This window comes from Sitodiplosis mosellana, unplaced genomic scaffold, assembly GCF_009176505.1.
Source record: "Sitodiplosis mosellana isolate CC-2019 unplaced genomic scaffold, AAFC_SMos_1.0 Smas_scaffold_6165, whole genome shotgun sequence".
Classification (NCBI taxonomy): Eukaryota; Metazoa; Arthropoda; class Insecta; order Diptera; family Cecidomyiidae; genus Sitodiplosis; species Sitodiplosis mosellana.
The window spans coordinates 5007340-5021679 of NW_022601406.1; the positions used below are offsets into that span (position 1 = coordinate 5007340).

General features: G+C 35.6%; 5 protein-coding genes and 1 long non-coding RNA gene across 10 annotated transcripts in view; 1 reads left to right on the forward strand and 5 right to left on the reverse strand.

The window, feature by feature from the left end:
* The window catches only part of LOC129574768 (uncharacterized), a 3953-nt gene extending 3223 nt beyond the window's left edge, over positions 1-730 (reverse strand). Inside the window, exons 1-2 of the mRNA XM_055457230.1 lie at positions 113-730; positions 1-26 (exon numbers count right to left, since the gene is read on the reverse strand). The exon at positions 1-26 is cut by the window's left edge and continues 2253 nt beyond it. The gene's annotated coding sequence lies outside the window, so the exon portion shown is untranslated. The remainder of the gene's footprint in view (positions 27-112) is intronic.
* Positions 731-901: 171 nt separating this feature from the next.
* Positions 902-2696, reverse strand: LOC129574766 (arrestin domain-containing protein 17-like). 3 transcript variants are annotated; one of them, XM_055457229.1, is made up of 6 exons: positions 2428-2696; positions 2133-2344; positions 1859-2053; positions 1594-1794; positions 1278-1533; positions 902-1200 (listed from the first exon to the last, which is right to left on the reverse strand). In XM_055457229.1, the coding sequence occupies exons 1-6, from the start codon at positions 2666-2668 to the stop codon at positions 1082-1084; spliced, it is 1224 nt and encodes a 407-aa protein (XP_055313204.1). In that variant the 5' UTR covers positions 2669-2696; the 3' UTR covers positions 902-1081. The 3 variants fall into 3 exon arrangements, with proteins under 3 accessions (XP_055313204.1, XP_055313203.1, XP_055313202.1); XM_055457228.1 differs by having other exon boundaries at positions 902-1197; positions 1859-2077; XM_055457227.1 differs by having other exon boundaries at positions 1859-2077.
* Positions 2697-3285: 589 nt separating this feature from the next.
* LOC129574535 (arrestin domain-containing protein 17-like) lies at positions 3286-5232 on the reverse strand. Of its 2 annotated transcripts, none has more exons than XM_055456623.1 (6): positions 4773-5232; positions 4515-4696; positions 4279-4419; positions 3994-4197; positions 3641-3920; positions 3286-3566 (listed from the first exon to the last, which is right to left on the reverse strand). In XM_055456623.1, exons 1-6 carry the CDS (start codon positions 5005-5007, stop codon positions 3442-3444), a joined length of 1167 nt encoding a protein of 388 aa, XP_055312598.1. In that variant the 5' UTR covers positions 5008-5232; the 3' UTR covers positions 3286-3441. The 2 variants fall into 2 exon arrangements, with proteins under 2 accessions (XP_055312598.1, XP_055312597.1); XM_055456622.1 differs by having other exon boundaries at positions 4485-4696; positions 4773-5109.
* Positions 5233-5263: 31 nt separating this feature from the next.
* LOC129574534 (arrestin domain-containing protein 17-like) lies at positions 5264-8638 on the forward strand. Of its 2 annotated transcripts, XM_055456619.1 has the most exons (7): positions 5264-6289; positions 6364-6587; positions 6856-7041; positions 7107-7307; positions 7685-7967; positions 8048-8188; positions 8283-8368. In XM_055456619.1, the coding sequence occupies exons 1-6, from the start codon at positions 6031-6033 to the stop codon at positions 8158-8160; spliced, it is 1266 nt and encodes a 421-aa protein (XP_055312594.1). In that variant the 5' UTR covers positions 5264-6030; the 3' UTR covers positions 8161-8188; positions 8283-8368. The 2 variants fall into 2 exon arrangements, with proteins under 2 accessions (XP_055312594.1, XP_055312596.1); XM_055456621.1 differs by having other exon boundaries at positions 5304-6289; positions 8048-8638.
* Positions 8639-8981: 343 nt separating this feature from the next.
* LOC129574797 (uncharacterized) lies at positions 8982-12010 on the reverse strand. The gene is made up of 4 exons (XM_055457262.1): positions 11402-12010; positions 11262-11334; positions 10553-11188; positions 8982-9070 (listed from the first exon to the last, which is right to left on the reverse strand). The coding sequence occupies exons 1-4, from the start codon at positions 12008-12010 to the stop codon at positions 8982-8984; spliced, it is 1407 nt and encodes a 468-aa protein (XP_055313237.1).
* A 522-nt stretch (positions 12011-12532) lies between these two features.
* LOC129574651 (uncharacterized) lies at positions 12533-12879 on the reverse strand. Its single transcript, XR_008688718.1, has 3 exons — positions 12783-12879; positions 12671-12686; positions 12533-12602 (listed from the first exon to the last, which is right to left on the reverse strand). It is a non-coding gene; the product is annotated as an uncharacterized LOC129574651 (long non-coding RNA).
* Between the last annotated feature and the right edge of the window lie 1461 nt (positions 12880-14340).

Below are 14340 nucleotides of genomic sequence, written 5' to 3' on the forward strand. Positions count from 1 at the left end.
TCCCACCGGCAATACTTGATTTTCACCTGTCAATGAAAAGGGTTATATTAACATATTCTATCCAAATATGATGTATCAAAAGCACATTAAACATCATGTGAATCACCATTACCATTTCCATCAACTAAGCACTTTCTCATATCTAAAACATCCTCATTGGTCCCATAGTGTCCGGCTTGGCGAAAATCATCCATGGTAAAACACGCGTGCGTCATTCCACGCAAGTGAATGTAAACACCACGAACTTTCACTTCTTCTGTCAATTTCAATCGCACTGTGATGTGAAGCTTCTGACCAGAGAAAAAGATTTTTTGTGGATTGTTCTCAAAGTTAATTTTACAAGTGGTTGGCATTGCGAATTTCAACTTCTTCTTCTTCCACACTAATTCTCGAACTATTACTACTTTAAATCAAAGATTTGAATAAGATGTATTCTGTTCTTATTGTTTTCACGCAGCAATTATCGCTTTTCCACAGATCCAAATAAACTCTGTTGCTCGTCTATTGCAGTACACTCTCAATGAATTTGAACTCAAACCACATTTCTACATGGATTTGAAAAATAAAAAAAATGAATAAATAATTGAAATTCGATTTTTAATAAAAGAAGAAAGTGGCAACACGCCTGAGTTCCATACCATCTAAATTTGAACTAGGCCTGAACACGGAAACGAATTTAAGGGGCAACGTGTATGCGGTGCTGCGTGCTCATATGATTTTATTTGCGATAGGAAAACACACTGGAAAAGCTTTCTACCATGCGTACGGATTCTATCATTTGTGTCACAAATCAAAATTGTGATAAAGCGATAGTGAACATTTTGCGTTCAACATTTGGTCAGAACATTTTGGTTTTAATAAAAATGAATGATCAATGAAAACCATTTCAACCGTTTTTCAATACATTACATTTATTCATCTCTAACGCAATAAAATACTGTAAATGTTTTTTAATAGATGAGGTATCATATTGGTTAACAGAAAAAGTCTCTTCGATTTTCTTACTTAAATCTAATCGTACGACGAAACGTTTGAAATGTAAAGCCGAACACAGTGGGTGAAATCTTTAGATTTTCTCCTGTTATTTTTTCGTTGATTTGACATGCAGTTGGGCAAATGAGTCTCCAATACTCTGCAGATTGAGGTCGATTTCTTCATCCATTAGTAAAGCATCTTCGTAGGTTGGGAGATCAAAATCTGCTGGAAACATGTATAAATAATATTTATGCAATGATTTATGACGATTGATCAGAATGTGTATAAAAAGCTGCACTAACCATCGTCGGGGAATGGAGGTGGTGTGCTGGTATAAGTTCGAATCGATACTGTGTCATCGTCTGGAAATGCTGAAGCCAAAGATTCCGATGGCGAAATATCATGTGCTATAGCAATAGAGGGAGCACTAGAAACGGTTCTTGTCTGAGGGGAGGTGATCATGGTTGATGTACTACCTCCAAACGGTATAGTTCCTATCGTTATTGGTAAATCAAGCATACCAATACAACCACAACGGGTATTGAACATGGCTCTTATCTACAAAACCAATCAAAAGAATTTTCTACAAACGAGATTGGGGAAGGATGTTGCACTTACCGAAACCAAATATCTAGTTTTGATGATTTTGCTTGTCTCATTTGTTGGTGGGATCATCGCTGGTACTTGAATACTTTCAGCTGGAAAACTTTTATATTTATTCTGTTCACATTTCCAATTGGCCATAGTCCGCTTTTGTACAATATTGAGTTTGGTTCTTTGATTTTCACTGTACGTTGACATATGATGATAAGTCGTTTGCTATAAAATATTGAAAACAATCAGTTTACCGTGCTTGAAGTGTACTAAACTACATGTTACTTACTCTCAGAATATATAAGAGAAAATATTGTATCGGATAGAAAGTTTCATTACTAACTGAAACTTGAACATTAATAAGCTGACCATGAGTGTATCCACCGGCTGGAATACGACCTGAAATACTAATTATTCCCGGTGAATAATATTGTCCTCCGCCAATTAGCCAGCTCCTTTCTGTTTTTTGGCTTGATACTTCATCCTGATAAATGAACAATATTTTATACTATAAAATTTATAGCGTAAAATTTCTTTTCTTTTTCAAGAATGTGAACACTTACTCGTAACGAAGGATAATCATTCAAATTGACTGTCTTGAAGACGGTGAATTTCTCTTCGAATTTCTTATCTGGCCAAAATGGTATCCGAAGAACTACGTTCGCAGAGTATTTTATGTAACCAAGATTGCTAGTAAACGATGACGGTAAGTCATTGGGTAAGGTACATGCGAAACTATAATCATGCGTTCCCACAGGCAATACTTGATTTTCACCTGCCGATAAAAGCGTTTATAAAGACACAATTTGTTTTGCGATTTATCAAAAGCACATTAAATATCATGTGAATCACCATTACCATTTCCATCTACTAAACACTTTTTCATATCCAAGACATCCTCATCGGTTGCATAGTGTCCGGCTCGGCGAAAGTCATCCATGATGAAACGCGCGTGCGTCATTCCACGCAAGTGAATGTAAACACCACGAACTTTCACTTCTTCTGTCAATTTCAATCGCACTGTGATATGTAGCTTCTGACCAGACAAAAAAATCTTCTGTGGATTGTTCTCAAAATTAATTTTACAAGTGGTTGGCATTGCGAATTTCAACTACTTCTTCTTCTTCTTCTTCCTTATTATTTTTCAAACTACTACTAACTACTTTAAATAAAAGATTTGAATAAAACGTATTCGGTTTGCAGAAATTATCGTTTTTCCACAAAACTGATTCAAACTCTGTTGTTCATCTATTGTTGTACACTCACAATGAATTTGAACTCAAACCACATTCCTGCGTGGAGTTAAAAAAATATAAAAATGATTCAATGAATGAAGTTCTTTTTTTTTTAGTAAAATAAGAGCGTGGCAACACACCTGAGTTTCATACCATCCAAATCCAAACTGGAAATCCAAACATGGAAACGAATTTGAGGGGAAACGTGCATGCGACGATGCGTGCGTGCTCGTATACTTACGATTGAAAAAGGATGACGTACTGGAAAAAGCTCTTTACCACGCATACGGATGTTACGGTTGTTTCTGGTTGTTTGCGTCACAAATCAAGCACAGGATATATGTAGATACAACGATAGTAAGCATTTTCCATTCAACAGTTGGCCAAAACATTTTGGTTTTCATAAAAAATGGATAATCAATAAAAACAATTTAAACCGTTTTTTTTTTAGTAATTTGTATTTATTCATCTCATACGCAGTGAAATACAGTGAGTATTTTTTTTTTTCAATAAATGAGGTAGTATTCTGGTTGCTAAAGAATTCTCTTCGATTTTGCAACTTAATTCTGAAAGAATGACAGAACATTTAAAATTAAAAGCTGTCAATCGAATAAATGGAACACAAATGATGAGTCAGTTAGATTTTCTGTTGTTGTTCATTCGTTGATTTAACATGGGTGAATCTATCATCAATACAATGCATATTGATGTTAATTTCATCATCCATTAGCATGGCCTCTTCGTAAGTTGGGAGATCGAAATCTGTTGAAAACGTGTGAAAATAATATTTATGCAATGATCTATGATGATTGATCAGTATGAAAAGCTGCACTAACCATCATCAGGGAATGGAGGTGGTGTACTGGCATATGTTCGAATCGATACCATATCATCATCTGGAAACGCTGGAGAAGATTCCATTAACCGAGGTTCCAATGGCCGAATATTATGTACTACAGCAATTGGTGGGGCACTGGAATTGGTTCTTGTTCCAGAATGAATGCTCATGGCTGATGTGCTATCGTTAAATGGTATAGTTCCTATTGTTATTGGTAAGTCAAGTGATATAACAGCTTTTCTCATGTCGTATTCTCTTGAATCTTTGAAGCCTTTTATCTATAAAATAGTTCAAACAAATCATTGCAACTCTTTTACAATGGAAATTGGGGTAAAGTATAGCTATACTCACCGAAATGAAGTAACTAATTTTAATGAATTTATTCGTTTCAGTATCTGTTGGTGGAATTATCTTTGGCAAACTGAATTTTATAGCAGGAAAAGTTTCATGTGTATATCGTTCACATTGCCAAATCGGCACACTCCGTTTCAGTTCCATTTCTAATTCAGTTTTTCGTTTTTCACCCAGAGCCGACATATGATGATAAACGGTTTTCTATAAAGTATTATCAATGATTGAGTTATCGACGCTACACATGGTTTAACAACGGAAGTGTGCAATTTAAATGGTACTTACTCTCATGATATATACAACGAAATGGTGTAATGAACGATATGTATTACGTACAGATACTTGAAGATTAATAGTTTGATTAGAAACATATCCACCGGTTGGTATACGGGCCGAAATACAGGAACTGTGCTTTGAAACTCCTGACTGGTAAATGGAATACAATTTATAGAATGAAACGTTCATTCGTTGTTAAGAATGTGAACATTTACTCGTAATAATGGATAATCGTTCAAATCTACCCTCCTGTAAATGGTGAATTTCTCTTCAAATTTCTTATCCGGCCATAATGGCATGCGAATGATTACATTTGCAGAGTATTTTATGTGGCCATGAGTACTTGAAAATGATGATGGTAAGTCACTGGGTAACATGCATGTGAAACTGTAGTCATGTGTTCCCATCGGCAATAGCCGAGTTTCACCTGTCAATGAAAGCGTTAATATTACTAAGTTAACGATTTATCAAGCAAAAAAAAAAAACGTGAAAATCACCGTTACCATTTCCATCCACTAAACAATTTCTCACATCTAAAACATCCTCATCGTTTGCATAGTCTCCGGCACGGCCAGAATCATCAATATCAAACCACACATGCGCTATTCCACACAATTGGATGTAAATACCACGAACTCTTAATTCTTCTGTCAACTTTAGTTGCACTGTCACATGTAGTTGTTGACCAGGGGAGAACAAATTATCTGGATGAAATTTAATTTTACAAGTAGTTGACATTGTATAGTTCAATTTATCCTCTTGTTTCCACACTCTCACTGATTATTTCAAATGAAAGAATTAAATGAAATGTATCCTGTATTATTGACAACATCCACGTATTTTACGCATTAACCATTGTTTTTATACACATCACCAAATCTGATTCTGTTGTTATTTTTTCGATTGCTGTTGTTTTTCGAAGATTGACCATGTTGAACATCATTTATAAATTACTTGAGGAAGGAATGAAAAATTAAAAAAAAAACAATTGTTGCTGATTTTTATCAAAAGGATAAAAGTAACACGTCTGACTTTCAACCAAGACCAATCGAAACTAGGTGTTGATAAGAAATGGAGGGGAAATTTGCTTGTGGTCCTGCGTGCGTGGTCATAAGCTTCGTTTTGAAAAAAGGAAAACACAGTAAATTTGCGGACTGTGTGTATGACTAACTGAAAAAAAAAATATAAAAAGAACTCACACAATTTCTAAATTGTCTCTACAAAATAAATCTGTATCTCTGAATAATGTCACAATGTGACTGAACTTTATACCAACTAAATCTGAACTAGGCTAACTTGAATGTGGATTGGAGAGGTAACGTGTTTGAGGTGCTGTATGCGTTCTTATCGATACGAAAACACAAATACTTAGCGAACAGTGCGTTATTACCAGCTGTTGGAGCCACAAAGTTGATGGGTTTTTCCATTTCAAATGAAACACAAGCATATTTCCCCTCGAATCCTTAGTAGTTTAAATTCAGACGGTATGAAAATTAGGCGTATTTCCAAATTGTCACGTTCTTAAAACATCATAAAAAAGCAGCTGCAATTGTTATTTTTGTTTTTGAGCTGTTAATTTGAGTTAAAAGTGCGGTTTAAGATTCATAAATAGTGTATGTGCAAGGATAGAAAAGTACCAAAGCTCAAGTCCGATTTGTGGAAAATCAATACTTTCTGTCTAAAAACAACATATAAGAGAAAATATTTTCATTTGGAGTTAGCACCGCAAGAGGGTGGAATCAAGAAAAGTTGAAATTCACAATGCCAATCACGTGTCAAATAAATTTTGAGAACAATCCACAGAAGATTGTTTACTCTGGTCGAAAATTACACATAACAGTGCGATTAAAATTGACAGAGGTGTTAAAAGTTCGTTGTATTTACATTCGTTTGCGTGGAATGGCGCATGTACGATTTGTTGTAGACGATTGCATGTGCGTTTCATCATATGGTAAATCCGGACACTATGAAGCCGATGAGAGTGTCTTAGATATGAGAAAATGCTTAGTAGGCAGAAACGGTAATGCGATTCAACGTGCTTTTGATAAATTATGAATCAAATTTTTTTTCATTAAAAAACGCTTTTATTGACAGGCAAAAATCAAGTATTACCGGTGGGTACACATGATTTCAGTTTCGCATATACCTTACCCAGTGATTTACCATCAACGTTTTCAAGCGATCATGGTGATATAAGTTACACTGCGAATGTTGTTGTTCACAAACCCATATGGCTTAAATTGAAATCGGAAAAGATATGTGAAGAGAAATTTACCGTTTTCAAAACACTTAATTTGAATGATTATCCGGCATTACGAGTAAGTTTTTACATTCTCAACATAAAATGAGCTGCTGAGACGTTGGACGTGTTTCGATGCGTAATTAAATGTAGAAATTGGAAAAATTTGTACGAAAAAGCGAGAGTTGTTGTGAAACGACGAAAAAATTATTTTGAAGTGTCACTTTTGCGTACAACTTTTTGAAGATTTACATTAACATCTGCGTCGGAACACGTCCAAAGAATATTCTCAGCAGTTCAATTGAACATTAGAACATGAACATCAGAAAATGTTTTCTATTTGCCAGGCGCCATTGTCATATCCTGAAACAAATACAAATTGGTTGTCCCCTCATATTCCAATGGGAAAAAGGGCTATATCAGTTGATTTGTCAGCCGGCGGATATGTTCAGGGTCAAAGTATTCATATTCAGGTTTCAATCAACAACGAATCTCCCTCTCCATTACTGCATTTCGTCGTTTCTCTTATAAGAGTAAGTAAGATTTATGCTGTCACCTTCAGTTGAATCACCAGCAAATGATGTACTTTAATCCATAGAAAACCATCTACAAAAACTCTGCGTACAGTGTTCATCATAAAATCAAGTATGAAACTGTACTAAAACAGAGTTTTCCCAATTGGAAATGTGAAAGTCAGACGAATGAGGTGTTTCCTGTTGAAAGTATCGAAGTACCAGCGTTGATTCCACCAACAGATACTGAAACGTGTAAAGTCATCAAAATTAGTTACTTTATTGCCGTAAGTTTTCAGTTTTTTTTTTCAAACCAACACACCTAAATTCTAGTATAGCAATCTAGTACATTATGTCACTTGTATGCAAGTTAATTCGTCACTGACTATAAACACACAGCAAATGCTACTAATTCTAATGTCACTTTTGTTTTGGAAAACATAACCTGAAATAGTATATCCATTTCAGTATATAAATTTACCACAATAAAAGTGACATTAGAATTAGTAGCATTTGCCGAGCGTTTATAGTCAGTGACGAATTAACTTGCATACAAGTGACATAATGTACTAGATTGCTATACTAGAATTTAGGTGTGAATATTTGTTGGAATGAACCAAGTGCCGAATAGCTGAACTAATCATTTGTTCCAACAATTTTGTAGATAAAAGGCTTTAGAGACTCCGGAGATCTCAACCAGAGAGAGGCTGATATTTCACTTGATTTACCGATTACGATAGGAACTATACCATTTGGCTACGGCATATCACCCATGATCGTCCTCCCTCAGACAAGTACCAATCCCAGTGCTCCATCTATTGCTCTCACGCATGATATTTCACCATCGGAACCTGTGCAAATGGAACCATCATCTCCAGCATTTCCATATGATGATATCGTATCGATTCGAACATACACCAGCACACCACCTCCATTCCCTGACGATGGTTAGTGCAACTTTTCAAACACATTCTGATCAATCATCATAAATTATTGTATAATAATCATTTTTACATGTTTCCAACAGATTTTGATCTTCCAACCTACGAAGATGCTTTACTAATGGATGAAGAAATCGACATCAATCTACATAGTATTGAAGACTCACTTGCCAAATTACAAGTCGAATTGAAAAATTGAACAATTGAACGTGCGTGATAAGGATACGGTGAGAGCGAATGTTGTGGCCCAGCTAAAGAACCTTAACCATTCAAAAAGTTCTTCTACACTATTTTGTACACACCGTCTCCACTTGCATTTAGTTCTCATTACATTAGATACACGTTGACCGTTGAAATCCAATGGAAGTGGAGAATAGTTGAAAGCTGCCGCTTATTCCTTATTCGTGTCTCTAGAAGGATCTGCATTTTGGAATTTGGAATTTGGGTAAATAAACTCATTACAAATCCAAGATTTAAAAAAAAAGATTACTTATTTTTCAGTGATACACTCGATTTTATGTAATTTTGGTGTAATAAATATGTTTTTTCTACATGTTTCATTGTCTTCCTTTCTATCTTGATTGAATGAAATTTCTTGAACTATTCATATTGAAATCAGAAAGGAATGTATTTTCTTTGTTATATGAAAAATAGATTCGACCTTTAACTGAATAAAATCAAACGCCTTTTTAATATTTTCGAGACTCACACACAACATTTACTTATACATTCAACGCAGATATATGCATTGTAAACGGACTTATCGGCCGTCCACGTTAAAATCATTGTTTATCTAAATATATCAATCTTAGGAAAAAAATAATAATCGCTATCGTTGAGTTGGTCTTTGAATGAATTTAACATGATTTTGAACTCTTGAATGTCTTTGGCTAGCTCCCAAACAAATTTGTTTTTGCCTTGAAGTTTCAAATTCAAGTCACTCAGGTGCGTTGTAATGTCACATAGAAAGTAAAGGTGTTGTTCCCATTGAAACGTTTTTATCTCGCTGAATTCTTCTCCCTATTCTTCTCCTTCTATGAACAGTTGAATTTCACGGAATAGATCGCAGAATGCGGTTGAATACTTGGCTACAACTGAGCCAACGAATTCTGTTGAAATACAGGACACCCGAAAATTTGGATTCCAATTCATCCGTGAGTAATTTAAAACGTCGCACACGTAGATCACTGGCTCGAATTTTGTTGATGATCTGTAATAAACAATATTTATCAGTACGAAAAATAAGAAAGAAGAGACAACAAATAAAAATCCATTTGCGGCTATTCACTTACTTTGGTTACTGTAGTCAAAACAGAGCAATCATTTTCCACGATTTCGGCGCACAAATTTTCTTGATGAATGATGCAATCATTGCATACCGAGTTTATGATTCTCAATTCTCCCAGCAACGTACTTTTTCACCAAGGCGACAAAACTGCCATGAACACCAATTATTGCAGGCGCATCATCCGTACAGACCGCAACGAGTTTCTTCAAGTCCAAAGAATGACTACCAGCTTTGCCCTATTTGAACTTTTCATGATATTTGTACGTGAAATTTATAAGTCCATCTATTGAAAAAAAAAAACCAAAATCAATGAAAGTTCAAAGTTTTTCATAGATTATCTATGGAATTTACATGTGACACATACAGCGCCATCTATTGAAAAAAGTCACAATCGTGTCAAGTTGAAATAAGGCAAAATAACCCAGAAAATGGTTGTTATTCTTTAATCGTTTTTCGATAGCTTTGAATGCGTTGAAAACATAAACCTCTTTAGTTATTTTCGGCTGTTGCTAATTGTTTTAACACACACTCATTGTTCTTTGTGTACACTTTTGTTCTCCAGCCTCATGATACTCCTAACAAGAACGAAATGTCGCATGATAAATACGAGTAACCATTTTCGAAAACGGCTTTAGCCCAACTCACCACTTTTTTATTTATTCAGATGGAAAAAAAAATCGCTGCGCATGCGCATCAAAGGAATGATGCTGGAGTGCACAGTATATATTATGTGTGTAGGTTGATATTCAAGTTATGAATTCATTTCAGAGTGACTAGAATTTACTTTAAGGGTACTTTTTTGTTCAATGCGTGATGTAGCGTTATCGTTTTTTCAGAACTTTTTTTCGATTTTTGCCTGTTGAATTGTATTGTCTGTTGTTTGCGACCGTCTACGTGGCAGTTTTGTATGAAAATCTCTGAGGTCAGAGCGCGGCGCGGCTTCAATTATACATTGATTTATATCGTAAAATCTACACATGGCCAGAACTTGCATTTCCGAGCAGAATTCGGCAAAAATAATGTGTTCATCGCCTCCAAAACTCTGTGAATAAAACCGAGCCATCATTTCACCAGTTCCATAGTACCTATTTGCTGGGATACTCAAAACTCATGCCATCTCGCTCATACTTACGTGCAGATGAAACTAACGAATGAAAACTAAAATGCATTTTTCTCAAATTTTCAAATTTATTCGGTTCTTTTGTTGATTATTAAATGACAGGAACAAAAAAATAGACGGTATTCAGCTTTTTCAGGCGCCTGAAACCCCTTTTTCAAGCCTATATTCTTCTTCTTTTATTACGTTCCACCTTTGACTTCCGGATCCAATCGAGCAACGGTGCAATCGGTTGAAAAATAACTGGCTTACCACGCGGACGAAATATGGTCATGCCCACGAGTTTGTTATTCTTTTTCGAAACCATTGGTCCTCCAAACGCACAGAGATATCCCATACTTTCAACAGAATTAAAACACATCAAATGATTTGCATCAAATCGGTCGCCCAATTTCGATTTGCAAATGGCACTATTCAAATACTTTGTATCATAACGTCTCGTTCTCTCTGTTTCACCCAATACCATATCACCATAGACAGTGACCATTTCGGATGGGTCATTCATTTTGTAATATTTGTCCACCAAATCGATGCTGCCGACGTTCTCGCTGAACTCCAACGGTTCTTTAAGTGTAATCTTGGCAACGTCAAATGCGGATCCGAACACTGCGTATTTCTCATGAATTTCTATCTGGTCTTCAGTGACTTTGATTTTTGTCGGATTACGTGATAGTTTATTTACTATTACATAGACATATGGGGCGCCGTGCACATTATGTGCACAGGTCAAAATCTCGGTTTCCGACAAAATGATTGCATTAAATTGTATTTGAACATCTTCGTCGGCATCGGCATATGCTTCTTTGGTAACGGTAAGAAATTCTGTAATAGAAAAATATCTCAGGATGAGTATTGATTTATGAATCATGAATAATCTCCTCTTTCGCACACTTACTCCCCGGTACCGATATATCGGCCATAAATTTAGCTTCGTTAGGTGTAAGCGAAGGTGGAAGTGGTTTCACGCTCTGAAATAGAAGCAATACATTTTGTTCGCGTTATTGAAATGCAAATTGGGGCATTGAGACTAGATACCTTTGGATCATGGATAAAACCAAGGAATGACGTAATTGGGAGGAACATTCCGCGGCCACCTGTTGTTCCATTTATACCCGTAGTTATGCCCACGATTTTGCCATTTGTTTTTGAAACGACTGGTCCACCCGAATCGCCAGGTGTAATAATTTCGCCATCGTTCGTAGCTTCGCCAGTGGTAAAGTACAAAGTCTGAACTGGTTTAAATATGATGGCCCGTTTGACGTCAGATATATAGTTCGCATCGCAACGCCTCAATATCTTTGGTCCGGTGTTGTTCAACACGCCATATCCATAGACAGTGACCACTTCCGATGGATCATTCAATTTATAATCTTTGTCCACGAGTTTGATACTGCCAACGGTATCACTGAATTCTAACGGCTCTTCCAGTGTTAATTTGGCAATATCAAATGGACCGACTGATCCTGAATGACTATAATGAGGGTGCCATGCAATGTTCTCTTTTTCGACTTTGATTTTCTGTTTTTCATCTGATACAACTTTCGTACCAGCTACTACATTAACATATGGGGCGTCATACACGCAATGGGCATTCGTGATGATTTCCGTTTTTGACAGAATAAATGCGGTACATGTAGTTACCATTTTTCTATTGGAACCATTTCGATGGTCTTTGTATTCATGCAAATATTTTGTAATAAAATCGTTTCATTCTCAGTACAAGCAATAATATTTGAAGAAAAAATGAAGACACACACAAAATTGCTATGGGGAACCGCGGATTCTTCATCTACAAAATTTGTTTCTATCATTCAGTTTTAATACCATCTGTATGTTGACTCAAATATTTGACTAAATCTATAATCCACTATGAACGACACTTTTGGCCACCACAATGTGAAGAATTTTCTGACAAAACCGACAACGCACAATTGAAAGTTATCATTTGCAGTGAATCGTTTCTGGAGAAAGTTCGAAAAATGTCACAGTTGTAAATAATATATTGTTTGAACTAAATTATAAAATCTAGCATTATTTTCAATTTTCTGAAGCGTGGTCAGCCCCTAGCAAAATTGATAGAATATTTGAATTTTTTGGACAAAAATTCACACGAAAAACAATGAAAATGATTCTAAAGCAGACTTACTTGCAGGGGCACGGATTCCAGCCACAAACTTCGCCTGTGACATGTTTTCAATCATTTCGCCCTTAAGAAGAGCTTGCGAGAAAAAGCCATCTGTTCATTAGAGAAAAGAGTTGAAATTTTAAAATGAAAACTCTCTTGGAATCACAAATTTGTCTTACGTTTCCCTTGAAGTTCCTAGAAAAAGAAATTTCGTGTTTACTTTCATTTCTACAGAAACATCGCATTTTGTTGGATAAAATTGAAAATGACAAAGGAATAGAAAAAACTCACCGAGAATTCAACGATAAATAGCACCAAAAACAAACCGTGTAGTAGATTCATTTTAATTTGGCAACGAAACAGAGTTTTAACCTGTTGTATAATGATAATTTGAGAAGAGATACTTTGAATTCGTTTGGTCTTCCCTAATTTTTTTTAAAATTATGGTATTTTCCAGTTATGGAATTCACGAATTGAGGTCTACTAACACTATGCGACGAATTTTAAAGAAAAATTTCCCTCAAAAAGAGGAGACTCATTTCCAAGGTTTTTTGGCCCACTTAATCCAAGTCTGATACGGAAAGCAATGAACGTAACTTGAAAACTAGACGTGCCAGGACAAACTAACGCCAGATTTGGATTAAGTGGGCCCAAAAAACGTTGTAAATAAGTTCCCTTCTCTGTTGTTGTTGCATAGTGTAATCATATTCAGACACTAAATGAAGCTCAATAACAATAAAAAGGATTACATTGGTAATCCCGAACTTTTCCATACCGTTGGCCTGCGTTGTCCGTATTTACTTTTGGTTATTTTTTGTGAATTTTCTTGAAATAAAGGCAGTAAAAAAATAATAATAAAAAAAAAGAGAAAAATCGGTCACTTTAACTAAAATTTCGACAATTTTGTATGAGAGGTACCCGTAAACCGATTCTCATTGGCTTTAAACTTTCTGAGGTTTCATTTTTTGGAGATAAAATCAGATTCTGAAAGTTTCATGTTGATCGCATTTGCAAAAGTTTGGTTTTTGGCCCTCAATTTTTTCCAAGAAAATGTCGACAAAATTTGAGGACGAAAAATCAAACTTCTGCAAATGCGATCAACATGAAACTTTCAGAATCTGATTTTATCTCCAAAAAATGAAACCTCAGAAAGTTTGATGCCAATCAGAATCGATTAACGGGTATCCCCATCATGGATTATTTTAAGGAATTTCGATTTTTGAGTATTGACAACTGCCATCTGATCTGGGGCGATCAAAGGTTCAAATATCCGAATACATGATGAAGCTTGGAATATCTAGTCTTAGTTTCAGTATATCAGACCGATGGATTTAATTGCCAAGTATTGGAAATCGCAATGGGTTTATGGGCAGTCAGGATTACAAAAACAACAACCTACTGCCCATTAGGGGTGATCAATTTTCAAAAAAAAAGGATTCAAAATTTAATAGTGCGGGATCGAAAGATCATGAGGAGAGATGAAAATTTTGTTCCGGCACTTTTTTGATATATAGTGCCTGGATATTCAAAAAAATTCCAAATGGTGATCCAGTCCACTATAAATCAATCTGAAAATACCTCTATCCGACTCAGTTTGTTCCTAGCTGTCGATATAACGCCATATCACAACTCGAAATGTGCCTCTGGACATGGATAGAGCAACAAATATTCAAAAATCACCTCAAATTTGGCCATTTTTTTTCAATTAAAAATTCTAAAAGGCGAATTATAGCCAACATACGTACGAAAATGTGTCTATATCCAGCCAATTTTGGACGAGGGATCGATTTCTAGTTTCATTTGTTACAGGTTTGTGTGATTTTTGTGTCAAAAAGTACGATTTTCTGGG